Source organism: Colias croceus, chromosome 19, assembly GCF_905220415.1.
Source record: "Colias croceus chromosome 19, ilColCroc2.1".
Lineage (NCBI taxonomy): Eukaryota > Metazoa > Arthropoda > Insecta > Lepidoptera > Pieridae > Colias > Colias croceus.
The window spans coordinates 4,090,535-4,105,139 of record NC_059555.1 but is presented as its reverse complement, the minus strand read 5'-3'; the positions used below and the strand labels follow the sequence as shown (position 1 = coordinate 4,105,139).

The window sequence follows — 14,605 nt, the reverse complement described above, 5'->3', positions numbered from 1 at the left end:
ACTATAATAAGCAATTATGGAATGAATGTAGGTAATCAGCTATGGCCATTAATAGATTTTACCACAGAATCACAGATATTTAATGTTGTTCAAATTACCAAAATAATAACATAATATCTAGAACTTAGTAAAATAGAAAAAAATCTACCACAGATAAGGATAAGAAAATAATACACAAAAACATACATACCAAATCTGTAGATAAATTAGATAATAGATTTTGCTTTCATGCATGTAACACTTAAACAAATACTGTAGGTACTAGAATATGAAACTTCAAACAATTAAATTGATTGTAATTATTGTATCAATGTTCAGAACGATAACAATGTCGCGCAATAGACTCGGCAGGTGTAAATTATTTGCAAGACTACAAGTGCACCCAATACATGAGCAGATGTCGAAACTGTGGCCAGTATTTCGTGTCGAAGTACGTATAAATTCAATCACCAAATAACAATGACCTCTACCGCTTACCTTTTCGAATCGTTGTCTGTATTCTGCCTTTTCGATCTTGTCGTTTTCTAACTGGGATATTTTCGCTGTCAATTCGTGTAACGCCTGGTTCTCTTTTTCGTTGCGTACTGCCAAGTTCTCCAGAAGTTCTAGAGCATTTATCACCTTCGGTAGAAGTGCAGTCACAGCCTCAGGGCCGTACTTCTCGATAATTATTTCACATTCCTTTCCAATGTCCGAAGCCAAATCGTACACATCAACGACGGTCACATCGTCATCGAAATCCGGCATTTTGACGGAGCAACGCCTGCGGTACGGCATCAAGATAACCACCTTTACACTTCACCGCACAAAACAAACTTTATTATAGAAACCTATCCACCTTTCGCAAGTGCGCCATCATAACTAAAAAAAATTGAAGTGTCAATGCACATCCGTCACTTCGTAATTTGACATATGTTACGTTTTTAAATATCATAGACAGCTTCAAATACCTGTCTTTTGGCTATCTATAGGGGTTGCTATCATAATGAAATCATAAATATTTAATTTAGAATCTTCGCTTTCTAAATAAATAAATAAATATAATTAAAATATTCAAATAATATTTATTCAGAAAGTTGTTAGTATCTACTTTAATTATTAACAACATAAATTTGATTATATCAAAGAAAGATCCTACCATTTTTTTTAATAAGAAATCTATCTTGTAATAGAAATAAAAATATATCTTTAAGAAATAAAATAACACTGGAAAAATTACTAGGTCACTGAAAAATATATCGTATATAATAATATTAAATACGTTCATAATGTTCAGTGCATATTTTTTACTTCTAGTAACATTCATAATCGACCTCACAATGGCGCGATTTTTTAAATCAATATCAAATTTTGGTTCCATGTTCTAAGGTTCTAACTGAATACTTACGTAACTATTTTGATAAAACCTGATAAAACGGATTAAACTTAATATAAACAAGAACAATATTTTATTTTGAATAAAATAAAAACCATTAAAAACACATCGCAATGAACAGAGCGTCAAACGAAGGTATATTGCAAAAAATAATTTTTAAATATTCAAATAATTAATCTTTGTTTGGGATATATATCATCGCATTACAAAGAACACATTTCAAAATAACAATTTAACGATATCATTACTAGATAAGTGTTGTTGCTTGTCAGCTGTTTTTGAAAGCTTTGTTATACATATTATCGATTATTTGGCGTTCGTCACGCGCGAAGCAACAGTTGGATATTATCAACAGGCGGGAGTGCGTGGCGCGACTGTTCCCGTCCGGTGTACCCGGGAAATTATTTTTTAAAACATTTTTATAATTTCCGAACAATGAATTATCAAAGTAAAGGCAATAAATATGTGTGTCCGAACGACCGGCAACTTTCCTTACGAGCAAAGTAAGTATTGTGTGAAAATAAAGTTCAGTAAGTTTGTTATTGTTTAGTTGTTGACATTCATTTTGATAATCTTGATAACTTATCAGTTGGTTACTTGATCGGGAATATTTTTCGTGTTCTTTTATTTTTGATTTTGCGTAAAAAATATTATATCTAATGATTAGTAATAAGAAGTTATATTTAGCTGTAGATAGTTACATAACTGACGTTTAAAAAATAATATCATGTTATTGGTAAGTGGTATAGTTAATTAAAGTACCTAGAGTAAATTTAAATGTCATCAATACTAAAATTACAAAATTATATACATAATATTAAGATAATCTCAACTTAAAAAGTCGGTTATTAACAGATAGGTAATCTTAGTTAAGTGAAACATAAATGATTAAAAATAAAAATAAAAAACGTTTTAGTAGTAGGTACCTACATGTAGGCTACATGTAGGTAGGTATTAGAATTATTATTGTTCTGTTGTAACAAATAACGCGAGAGTGGTTATAATAATTATTTTATACTTAGGTATTTGTAATTTTCACTTTTCACGAGACTAATAGAAAATGTGTTATACATAATTTGTAGGTAGATATTAAAATAATTTAACTACCGAAGGAATAAAAATACATAACCGACAAATAGGTTTCAACAAGTATTAAGTAATAACAATAATTTTTATAATCGATCCAGTAGCTTTTGAATTAAATCGTAAAATAGTTCAGATTGATTTTTGAAGTCATTGTGAGTCGTGAGATTTAGTTTTGATTTTAAAGTTACTATAAGAATAACAATAACAGCTATACTGTGCCTTGACTGTGCCCAACAGCCAACTCGGTAACAAATTCTATCCTATCCTACTTACTATCCTACTAATATTATATATTGTATTGTATAAGGGAAAGTTTGTGAGGATGTGTGTGTGTTTGTTACTCTTTCACGCAAATACTACTGAACCGATTACAACGAAATTTAGCACACATATAGAGGGTATAACTACTAACTTGGATTAACACATAGGGTAGGTTTTATCCCGGAAATCCCACGGGAATATGCGGATTTTTCTTTGAAAACGCGGGTGAAGCCGCGGGCGGAAAGCTAATTAATTAATAAATAAAACTATGTTATTTGCTCAGATATTTTATCCCACAATCATGTCACCGGAAAGCAGTTCGCATTCAATTTTTATCAAAGTGACATCCGTAGGTGGTAAGTGGGCGTGATGTAAATAAAAAAAAGGTTCGTTGTGTTAATTTGATTTTCTAAAAATAAAAGCAAGGTTGCCAGTTAATATGCAAAGGACCTTGCACCGCGCATCACTATCTCCGGTTTACATCCGCTTCCTATTTGTTTTGTTTTCAGTACATAATCATCCTTAGTTTTATGTTGATAACTCATTCATATAGATTTAAAAAGTTTTAAAATTTTGAACTCTTAGTATTCATAGGGTTGTGGATGGTTGCATAACATGCATTGTTTATTTTGAAGTTATACCTACTATTGACTACTGAGTATTGTGTGTAGGATTTTACATCTACAAAAAATTAGAAATAGATATAATTTAATGGTTCTTTTGATATCATTAATAAAATCCTGTTTTGTTAATAAACAATTTCGTTCCAATAACATATTTTATTTATGTATTTTAAAATAATTTAAGTCAAATAAACATTTTTTTCTCACTAAGTATTAATATGACGTCATCGATTAATGGTTGATACTTGATATTAATTACTCGTGCGATCGCCTATTTGCATATAAATCACATAGATAATCAATTGTAATACCTACCTATTTATTCGTCCAAAATTTAATCATAACACGTTATAAGAGAACTGTGCCTATTAAGGCCTAAGGGCTACAAGACTAAAAGATAAAAGCTAGTTCAAACCTTAACAAGGTTTAATCCCACAATTTCAGGACAATCAACCATGCTTAATAAAATATACACTAAAAGTCTTCGAAGATAACGTAAATAAATACTCAGTACTTTAAATAAATAAACAACCAAAAGCCAACTAAGCAATAAAACTGTAATTTAAACCTTTTCAAGTTAAAACAGTTATAATGGAGAAAGTTATAAAAGGTACTCAGCCATTTCGTACTTGCGGCAATCTTCCATAGCATACAGATCTGTTTGTCGAGTTTCAAAAGAATTATGGTTCAAGAAAAACAGAATTATAATGATCTCTACTTTTGTAGAAAACGTTAAAATGCAATTTAAATTAAAATACGAAATTTTTATCAATAAATTTACAAACAGAAAAAAGCGTTTATATCTCTTATCTATGTATTTTAAATATGTGTGTAATAATACATATTATCTGATTACAAAAATTCGCAAAATGAACATAGATTCCATATTCGCCATAATATCAATGTGGAGGAATTTTTCGAAGGCCATATTATATTGTAATATCAATCGGGACATCCGATACCCAATCAAAGGAGGATAGCTTCACACAAGATGTTGTTTGGTCCATATTTTATCAATACCACAAAATAATAACTAGTAACTATCGTTATCAATACTTAATATTATAAAGCTGAAGAGTTTGTTTGTTTGTTTGTTTGAACACGCTAATCTTAGGAAGGATTGGATCGATTTGAAAGATTATTTCGGAGGTAGATAGCCCATTTAACTAGGAAGGCTTATAGGCACATTATCACGCTAATGCCAACAAGAGCGGTGCAATGCGGGCAAAACCGCCGGGCACAGCTATTATAATCCTACACACATACCTATAGGTACCACAGATTACTAATAGAACTATTACGTTGATACGTAACATAATATATTATATTGATAATATAATATATAAGGCTGAATAGTTTTGTTAGTTATAACTATTGGTTTAAAATGAAAAATGATTTCCGTGTTGTATTATGTACCTATAGGCACTTAGCTACCACGCTACGACCAATAGGACGCGTGTGAAACCGCAGGTCGTTGATTGTACCTATGTTAAAGTTATATAAGAAATAGATTTATCATCCTAGAACCATTTTGTTAACTATTCATTATATGTATACTTTTTTAACCGACTTCAAAAAAAGGAGGAGGTTATCAATTCGGTCAGTATGTTTTTTTATGTATGTACACCGATTACTCCGAGGTTTCTGAACCGATTTACGTGATTCTTTTTTGTTCGATGCGGGATGGTGTCGAATTGGTCCCATAAAAATTTTATTCGGATAGGCCCAGTAGTTTTTATTTTATGAGCATTTTTGTCTGTATTTGTAAATGTTGCAAGTGCAAGTTTGAAGTCGGTTGTTTTTAACGCAGTTATAATATAGACTTATAAGAAAAAGTCTCGACGAAAAATAAAGCTGGATGATTTGTTAATTTACTGCGAGGATGAATTCAAGTGGATTGTTATAACAGACAATGTTTGTGAATACATGATGGAGCAGATTGAAGAAATAATTATGTTTTCTTACGTAGAAATAATTTTGAAGTAGGTATTACGTAGGTTTATTTCTAGTATAAAATTGAATATCTACCTACACTCAACGCTTGAGAAGTGTATTAAAAAATAAATTAAAATAAAGTTTGCGTCTAAAAATAAATGAGTACGCTACTAATTGGTACCCACTAACGCTTGAGTTTAAAAAAAATATGTGTTAAAAAGTATATAAGTACACCACTTAAAAAAAAATAAAACGTCAATTTCTTGTTAACTACTTCGTAGCTACACGCATCGACGGGTAAAAAAAACTAATTACGTAGCCGACCGCGATTATTGATTGCTACTCGATAATGCGTTTAAAGGGAAGGGTAGATAAAGTAGGGAAATGATGCTATAAATATATCGTAACTTGTATTTAACAAGATCGTTAACATTCAAAATAATAAAAGGCGAAAGAGATTTAATTATTGAGAAAACTTATAAACGAATACCGAATTAGCTTCTAAACAAAAGCTAATAAGCTTTGTTGACTCCTGGAGTTGACTGCATTTCAATTCTCACGTAATACGAGTATTTTATCCTGTTGCCTTTGATAAAGACTGACTGATGTATTATACTGTTAAAAATAGTAACATTACAATAGCAATATAGGAATTATTCGTGTAGATTTAATTATTGAGAAAACTTATAAACGAATACCGAATTAGCTTCTAAACAAAAGCTAATAAGCTTTGTTGACTCCTGGAGTTGACTGCATTTCAATTCTCACGTAATACGAGTATTTTATCCTGTTGCCTTTGATAAAGACTGACTGATGTATTATACTGTTAAAAATAGTAACATTACAATAGCAATATAGGAATTATTCGTGTAGGTGTATTTCACATATTTTTCTATTAACAAGATATGATCTCCTGAAATCTGATACCTAAAAAAGAAAATAGAGAATAATGATATCAAATCCATACTAATATTATAAATGCGAAAGTAACTCTGTCTGTCTGTCTGTCTGTTACTCAATCACGCTTAAACTACTGAACCAATTTGCATGAAATTTGGTATGGAGATATTTTGATACCCGAGAAAGGACATAGGCTACTTTTTATCCCGGGAAAATGACGCAATCCCGGAAATCCCACGGGAACGGGAACTATGCGGGTTTTTCTTTGACGCGGGCGAAGCCGCGGGCGGAAACCTAGTTGTACCATATTTCTCTTATGTCTTCTGTTGTAACTTTTAACTTTGAGTATCTTATTTGTACATGGAATCCATACTAATATTATAAATGCGTAAGTAACTCTGTCTGTTACTCAATCACGCCTTAACTACTGAACCAATTTGCATGAAATTTGGTATAGAGATATTTTGATACCCGAGAAAGGACATAGGCTACTTTTTATCCCGGCAAATAGGATAGGTTTTATCCCGGAAATCCCACGGGAACGGGAACTACGGGCGCGGGCGAAGCTGCGGGTGGAAAGCTAGTAACAAAAATAAATTCAATATTTCTGGCACTGCTACGTAGGCTCGTAGCAATTATATTGAAAGGCTACGAAAGTACCTACGAACGATCACAGAGAATAATAACGTTAATAAGGAAAAATGTAAAAATATAAAAGTATTTTCCACTAGATGCGCTCCGTGGTTTCACCCGCGTGGCTCCGCTTCTGATGGTCTTAGCGTGATGATATTAAATGGAACACCGAAAGAATTTTTCAAATCGGACCAGTAGCTCTTGAGATTAGCGCGTTCAAACAAACTCTTCAGCTTTATAATATTAGTATAAATTAAGAAAAACATTCTTTGAAGTGAAAACTTTTTAAGCTGAAAATAAAAAATCAGCATAACTTGTTATTATTAGTGTTATTAGTATCATGACACGGGGCTAATCTTAGTAATATATCTTTATCAGCTTTCTTCTTTATGACGAGCATTTGGTCATGAGAGCACGTGTAAAAGCTAACTAATATAATAACAGTATGAATAGGTACTATTATGTAGTCATTCCTTAATCACGTTGGCTTTATTTTATTGTCACTGACGTAATTCGTACTCGGACGTAGGATTTTTAGCAAATAAGTAATGCATTGGGAACCTTGACTGCTTTTTGGAAACATCTATTTAAAAAACTGGTCCATAGTTAAGTTTACCTTCTAATTTCGTGTGTTTTTTTTTATCTCATAAACGTCATAAATTTTACAGATCCCTAATTCGGCAATTTTTTAAGGGTTTTTTTAAGGCACAAGCAAGGTTCTTATGGAGAGAATACTCGAAAAAGGGGCAACTGGGCAGAACAACGTCTGCCGGGACCGCTAGTTATAAAAAAATTAGCAAGCGCTTATCAAACAGACATTTTAGCATCCAAAAGTATCAAGTAACACGTGTATGTTCACAAAATTAGCCCTATTGATATCGCCGAAAGAGTGATAAAAATATAAGTGGAATAAACTATAGCGCTTTCATTATTTTATGTGTCATTGTTATTATTTGGGTTAACAGAGCTTTAAATATACGTTAGGTGTATAGGCTTATGTGTTTATGAAAAGCATGATTAGGCAAGTATTTTATAGCATATATTATAATATTAAACAATGATTTTGATTGATTATATTATACAGCTACTATTGGATAATATGGCCATTGGCCAATATCAATTACTATTAAGTAGATGCTTACGAAAATATAACATGAAAAAAAAAAAAACAAATAATATGATTAAACATCGCTACATTTTCCTGTAAAAAACCAATAGGCACTCACAACGTAGTAATTCCCAATCCAATTGGGTTTAATATAGAAAAGGCATTGTAATACGGGCGGCTATTTTTAAATTGAATGTACGGATGGGTGTATATTTCTTCCTCTTTCAAAGGAACTAACGAACTAACAAAGCGCAGTTTTAAGGTTTCAATTTCCAACGCTTTTTGATAATACTAGAACAAAGGACTTTCCAGGAAACTGGTATATTTTTAGTCCTATTAGTGCTTTCAATGAAATCCGTTGCCTGCAAAATGCTTTATGAAGTTTCCAGTAACATTGATTCAATGGAAACCTTTACATGAATGAAATATTTACCCTTTGTCAAGATATCGAGTAAAGGTTCTTATTGTGAATAGAAGGAACTTTATTTACTACATAATATAACACCACACTACGTTCTGTGAAAGTGATCATGAAAAATAACTTTACTATTCGACAGTGTAGATATACTTATTGTGTACTAGCGGTCCGCCCCGGCTTCGCCCGTGGTACATATTTACGTTTTGTCTACATAAGAACCATCCTCGTACTTCAAGGAATATAATAAAAAGAGAATTATCGAAATCAGTCCACCCGTTCACGCGTGATGCCGTGACAACGCGAAACGGGTTTCATTTTTATATATACCTATAAAGATAAGATAGATAATAAATAATAATCTAACCTTAAACTCTCATAATGCAATGCTAACACTATATAATACGAAATATTATTATGATGAAAAACAATTTTATGTCGAAGGAGAAATCATAAATGATACCACAAATTTTTTTCAAGAAATCGCCCATATAATTTATAAAGAACTAGCTTTCCGCTCGCGGCTTCGCCCGCTTTGTGCTTTAAACTATCCTATCTCTCAAGTTGGATCGAACTGCACATGGTGTGCGAATTTTATTGTAATCGGTTAAGTGGTTTAGGAGTCCATTGAGGACAAACATTGTGACACGAGATTTATATATATTAAGATTTTACCCACAAAGACATATTTAATCGAATCTTAAGAATAACATTTCAGATTCTACACGACAAAGCTTACTTGATCCCGTAGTGTAGAGCGTTGTAAGCATGGTTCCACTCCTGCCAATCCAACACGTTTGCGATCTACTATGCATTTCTATGCGAATGAAATATATTTCTTGGAATAATATTATCTACAGCTATATGGATTATTATCCGTTCTAATATTACAGCTGATGATATAGTTTGATTGTTGTTTGAATGCGCTAATCAAGTACAATCTCGAATGGAATAATTTTTGTGTTTGATTTTATTTATCGAGAACAGTTAAAGGTATGCTGGGTGGGTTTATACTATATACTATCAACTTTATGTATATTGTATACTATTTAAACAATCACGCCACGACCAATAGAAAAGGACTTAGACTTTGCATGTTGCAATAATGTACAAGAATATTAATTTTACCAAACGAAATTGCTTCACCTAGTTACTTAGCACATTTAAGTGTACAATAGAAAGCAAACCTAACTAAAAATGAACATCGACAAAGTCTTATTACTACCAAATATAAAATAATATTGGTCCAGACTGCGCACCGGCTGGAGTGCTGCCCGCAGCGAGCCCCCGCTGACCACGGCGGAGCGGGAGGCCATCGCGGAGGTTGTCAGGCGCGCTGAGAAGGTGGAGGAGAACGAGGCGAAACGGATTGGCAGACTTGTGGCGAGGCTTGAAGGTAAGTTAGCTATTGATTTGATTATTGTTTAAGTATTATTTATTTATCGTTTTGCAGAATTGTTAAGTAATGTCCATGAACTTACTACTGTAATAAAGAAATGTCTGTAACTACACTTTTACTACTATTATTTCATAATGACTAACTAACAGTAATGACTAACGTTTGTCAGTAAACAAAACTATTCTGATTACGAGAATCTATCTATTTTTATAGGATTTAATAGAACCCTTATACAATCCAACATAAGTGAAATCGTTAATTTCACATTATTACCAAACAATTACCTACATAAAAAAGACGGTAAGATTATTTATACCTATATTTAAATAAATTGATTCGAATTTCTAATAAACGTCGTTAGAGAAAAACATGTCTGGAAAATAACTTTTCCAAGGCATATAATAGAGTCGCCCTAATCACGTTCATTCAGTCATAAAATCGCGATTTATTTGCGTATAATAAAAATTTTATTTGATAAAATTGATTTTTAACAATATATAAGAAAACTAGCTGCTCCGCGCGGTTTCACTTTCACCCCCGTGGCTCCACTCCTGTTGGTCGTAGCGTGATGATAATATATAGCCTATCGCCTTCCTCGATAAATGAGCTATCTAACACCGAAAGAATTTTTCAAATCGTACCAGTAGTTCCCGAGATTAGCGCGTTCAAATAAACAAACAAACTCTTCAGCTTTATAATATTAGTTTAGATTATATGAAAGTTGAGCTATATATTTTGTAAGTAGCCTCTTTACTTGGATCGCGTTTCGCAGCCTAATAATAGCAATTATTAACGTTGAAGTTAATCTGTATTAATTTAAGTGGCTTGTAATTACGTAAACAGTTATAATATTCCGTAGGAGACTTTCCATTATACGAGGATTAATTATTATTTAATTTAATTTTCCTTTTATGATGAAATATTTTCAATGTCAAGTATGCTTGAATTTTCGGCATGGGCGTAATTTTCATTTGCATTTTTGAAATATTTAATGTAATATTATCATTATGTTATTAATATTAAAGGTATTTAATTACGCATATTTGCATACCGTATGATATGAGATTCATAATATTTTTCACAAAATAAAAAATCTTTTAATTAAGTCACAGGAAAAAGCTTTTGCGTCCCGATTTTTGTGTACACATCAGCTCTGTTATAAACGACCTTATTTGTTTTTTTTTATTTGGCTATACGACAGAACACTTAATTAAAAATTGCTTGTTTGTTTAAGCCACTTTACTTGTAAACAGATTTTATGTAGGTACATGTATTTTATTCCTTGTACAAAGTGCTATAAATATATTATGCTATTTTCGTTCACCAATAGTTAAAATCTTCTCTTTCTCTTTGTTAAATAAGGTCCATTTAATTAAAACTGATGTCCACAACAACATATGTCATGTCAACACAAACTAGAGGAAGTTTCCAGAACACTGGCTCTCGGGACATTGGCAAAACATAAAGCTTAAAACTTATAATCTCATTCTTGTTTAGAAAACAAATAGATTGTAAGCGGATACAGGAGTTGCAACAGTGGAGTTGCTCCAAACAGTTTTATGTAACACAATATAATAGCACCAAAGCTACGGACTTTGTATTCAAACTATTGGAGCTTGTAGGTACTCCCAAACAAGTTGAACTCAAACATTTATTCATTCAACTTACCTAAACCTCTTTCAAAAGCGCTTTTGAACCGTTACATTATACAACAGGGAGCGTATTGGAAAACAGTTTCTTTGTACTCTAATTAGTAGAGTTTTTACCTACTATCTTTTTCCAAGGCAAGGAAACCGATATCACCTGACATTGATTTATGGATTCATGGAACATGAATAATGTACATAGAAACAGTATGAGAATCTACATTTACAAAGGCTCTCCATTCGTTGTATATTTATTTTCTAAACGACTAATAATTCCCAAAACAATCTAAATATTAAATTTTCTGTTTGTTATTTTACTCGTTCGGAGAAAGATGCGAGTTTTAATTCGTTTAATTAGACTCAGATCAACAGAGTTAAAATTAAATGATTAAATTCTAAATTTCATTTAAAATTTCCTGGATACTGTTGAATTGTTTACACTTAAATTGAAATGAAATCAACTAATATTTTCCTAGAATCTGATTCATATCATCACTAAATAGTATAAAACAGAGTCGCTTTCTCTGTTCCTATGTCCCTATATCCCTGCTACTTTAAAACTACGCAACGGATTTTGATGCGGTTGTTTTATATAGATAGAGTGATTCAAGAGGAAGGTTTTAGTATATAATTTATTAGGTTTTAGACAAAGCGGGCGAAGCCGCGGGCGGTAAGCTAGTTTTTATTATACGTAACTTCTGCAAGAGCAGGCAGCAAGCATTCTAATAGAATTTCAACCCATAAATTTAAATATTAATTAACCACCTTGCATCTATAAAATCGAGATATTCTAATAAGCAAGCAACGAAACCACCAATTTCCCTGTACCGGGAAAACCCAGGTAATAATTACAGATTATCGGAAGCTACGATATCAGCAATCGATACTTTAGTAGGTAGCAAATTATTATTTACAGTTTTGAAAGCGGGAGTTGATATTCCCGTTTTTATCCTACTTTTCTTGAGATTAATTTGCATAATTTTCTGTAATTCCATGACCTACATAGCGATGAGATTGAAGTCTTGCTTACGCAAATGCATGTGTAACCCAGTATTCCTTTGTAAGCGAGTCGGGTGCAGCCATACTTAATTAACTTTGGTAATTACATCTCGCGCTATCTGCAGCCACAGTACCTACAATATATACATTAAACCTTGTGTTTGTTTTCTTATCTGAAAGATTGGTACTAAGGTAAAGGATGGACAAGACTGAAATAACTTTGAATGTAGCCTTTAGGCTATGCACGTCTTGGCTCAGTTGACCTTTTGAAAATACTTACCTTCTGGATTATATTTTAATCTTTGTTTTTGTTTATGTGTTGTTGCTTACGTTTACTTCGTGTAAGTGTATTCGAAAATGAAATTGAATAGAACTATGATATATAAAAAAGCTAGATACGTTACCCGCTCTCTATTTTGGCAAGAAAAAACTCAGCTAAGTGCCCGAGTTTCCCTTAGTCACGCACCATTCAGCGTCGTGGCTGGACGTTCTTTTTATATTTTAATCGGCAGTTGTTATTACGAAGTACATGAGTGAGACATGTATTATGTCTCGTGCGTGAGAGTGAAAGAGAGAACAACTGTATTGGTGATAATGCGTTAGTAAGTAGGTATGTATTAATTACGCTGTTTTTTAGTGCAATGATGTTGCCGTATGCCGCGTCTACTAGTATAATAGGTCATTGGAATAGAACTGAAATGTAAACGTAAAAAGTAAATTATTGATTAGTTTCACTTTCGGTAGTATTAATTGTGTTATTTTCGCTCTCATAAAAGTAAATCAGTAGCTTACTTATATAATTATTATATTATAGCTCTTAATTTTAAAATTCCTCTACAGCCTACACTATTTTACAGAAATGACTTCAGAACTTGTTTTCCTTTTAATGAGTGCCTCTAGAACTTTTGCCTCAGGGATAATCCGGCCCTGAGAATGAAGTGAACTGATTATAAAAGGGGACGCTATACAAATTTGTGCCTCCTACTCAATACGAGGCGTATATCGTATTGTTGATATCCTATCCTTTATGATTTTGAGTAATGAGGGTGAAGGCATCCTTTATTATCACAACCATTTAAAAGAAAAGCTATCACTATCTGGTTTGAAGTATTTCTTCTGCGCAGACTAGTTAAATTGAATCCAGACTAGAATTATAAATAGGAAAGTAATGCCAGTTTGTAACACCTATAAATCAAAATCAATACAAATCCCTTAACGCCATCTAGACCCCCCTTCCCTTCCCTTAACGCCCTAAATGGATTTTATATATTTTTAGAATGATGGAAGCTTGGAGCCAAGATTCGTTTGTTGCGAAAATGATACTAAATTTATTAGGCGTCGACCAAGGGTAAAGTTAGTAGGGATGACTGTTCGGTTCATGTAGAGTGAAGGCGAAGCCGCGGGCGGAAAGCAATAAGTATCAAAATTTAGAAATAACATTACGTAGATAACCTATAACGAAGTAGCTTCTTTTAAGAAAGAAAAATCATATTAATATTATTATTTTGCGTGAGTTTTCTATGAATATTGGAAGACGATAATACTGGCAACGAAATAAATTACATGTCGTATATTCCAAGTCCTTTAGGATCAATCAGAAATTCTTGACAATATTTTCAAACAAATTGTCTGCATATCTACATTAATATTTTATTACTTTTATACCTATATATTGTATAATGTTTAAGATTGTATGAGACCAACATGTTCGTATGGAAACCAATGCTATGTGATTGTGTGTATATAGTGATTTTGACCCGCTTTAAACGGAACCCTCGAAACGCGAGTCCAACTCGCACTTGGCCTGTTTTAATGTAGTTTTTTTAACTAAGTAAGTACATTAATTATTACATCCAGGTATGCGCCGCTCAGCACAAGGTCCGGCGCCCAGAAGCTGCGTTCTTTGCGGCGAGACCCCAAGACTTTTGGCGCCTCTACGAATTTGCTTCATGTGTAGGAACGCAGCTTGTCCGAAGTGTGTTATCGACACGCCACCTCATAAGTGAGTATAAAAAATATGATTAAATTTTCTCATATTTTAAGCGATTCCATTATTTACAGTACGAATATTCGGTCACAGTTGCACGTGGCGCCTATTATAACGGGTGAGTTACAATAAGGTTACAATCAATTCAATGCTCAGGTATATGTCAAAAGTAAATAATTTACAAAAGTGTACATAGAATTTTGGCCAAACAATATTTAGAGTGAAATTTATTGAGTGC

At 32.6% G+C, this 14,605-nt stretch overlaps 2 protein-coding genes across 7 annotated transcripts in view; one reads left to right on the top strand and one right to left on the bottom strand.

Moving 5' to 3' along the window:
* The window catches only part of LOC123700014 (RILP-like protein homolog), a 37,687-nt gene extending 36,832 nt beyond the window's left edge, over positions 1-855 (bottom strand). For all 6 annotated transcript variants that reach the window (XM_045647103.1, XM_045647104.1, XM_045647099.1 and 3 more), the window contains exon 1: positions 478-855. In XM_045647103.1, the coding sequence (XP_045503059.1) occupies positions 478-777 (300 nt within the window). In that variant the 5' untranslated portion in view covers positions 778-855. The remainder of the gene's footprint in view (positions 1-477) is intronic.
* An 880-nt stretch (positions 856-1,735) lies between these two features.
* The window catches only part of LOC123700550 (rabphilin-3A), a 50,083-nt gene continuing 37,213 nt past the window's right edge, over positions 1,736-14,605 (top strand). The window contains exons 1-3 of the mRNA XM_045647799.1: positions 1,736-1,878; positions 9,587-9,732; positions 14,238-14,382. Coding sequence (XP_045503755.1) covers positions 1,811-1,878; positions 9,587-9,732; positions 14,238-14,382 — 359 coding nt within the window. The 5' untranslated portion in view covers positions 1,736-1,810. The remainder of the gene's footprint in view (positions 1,879-9,586; positions 9,733-14,237; positions 14,383-14,605) is intronic.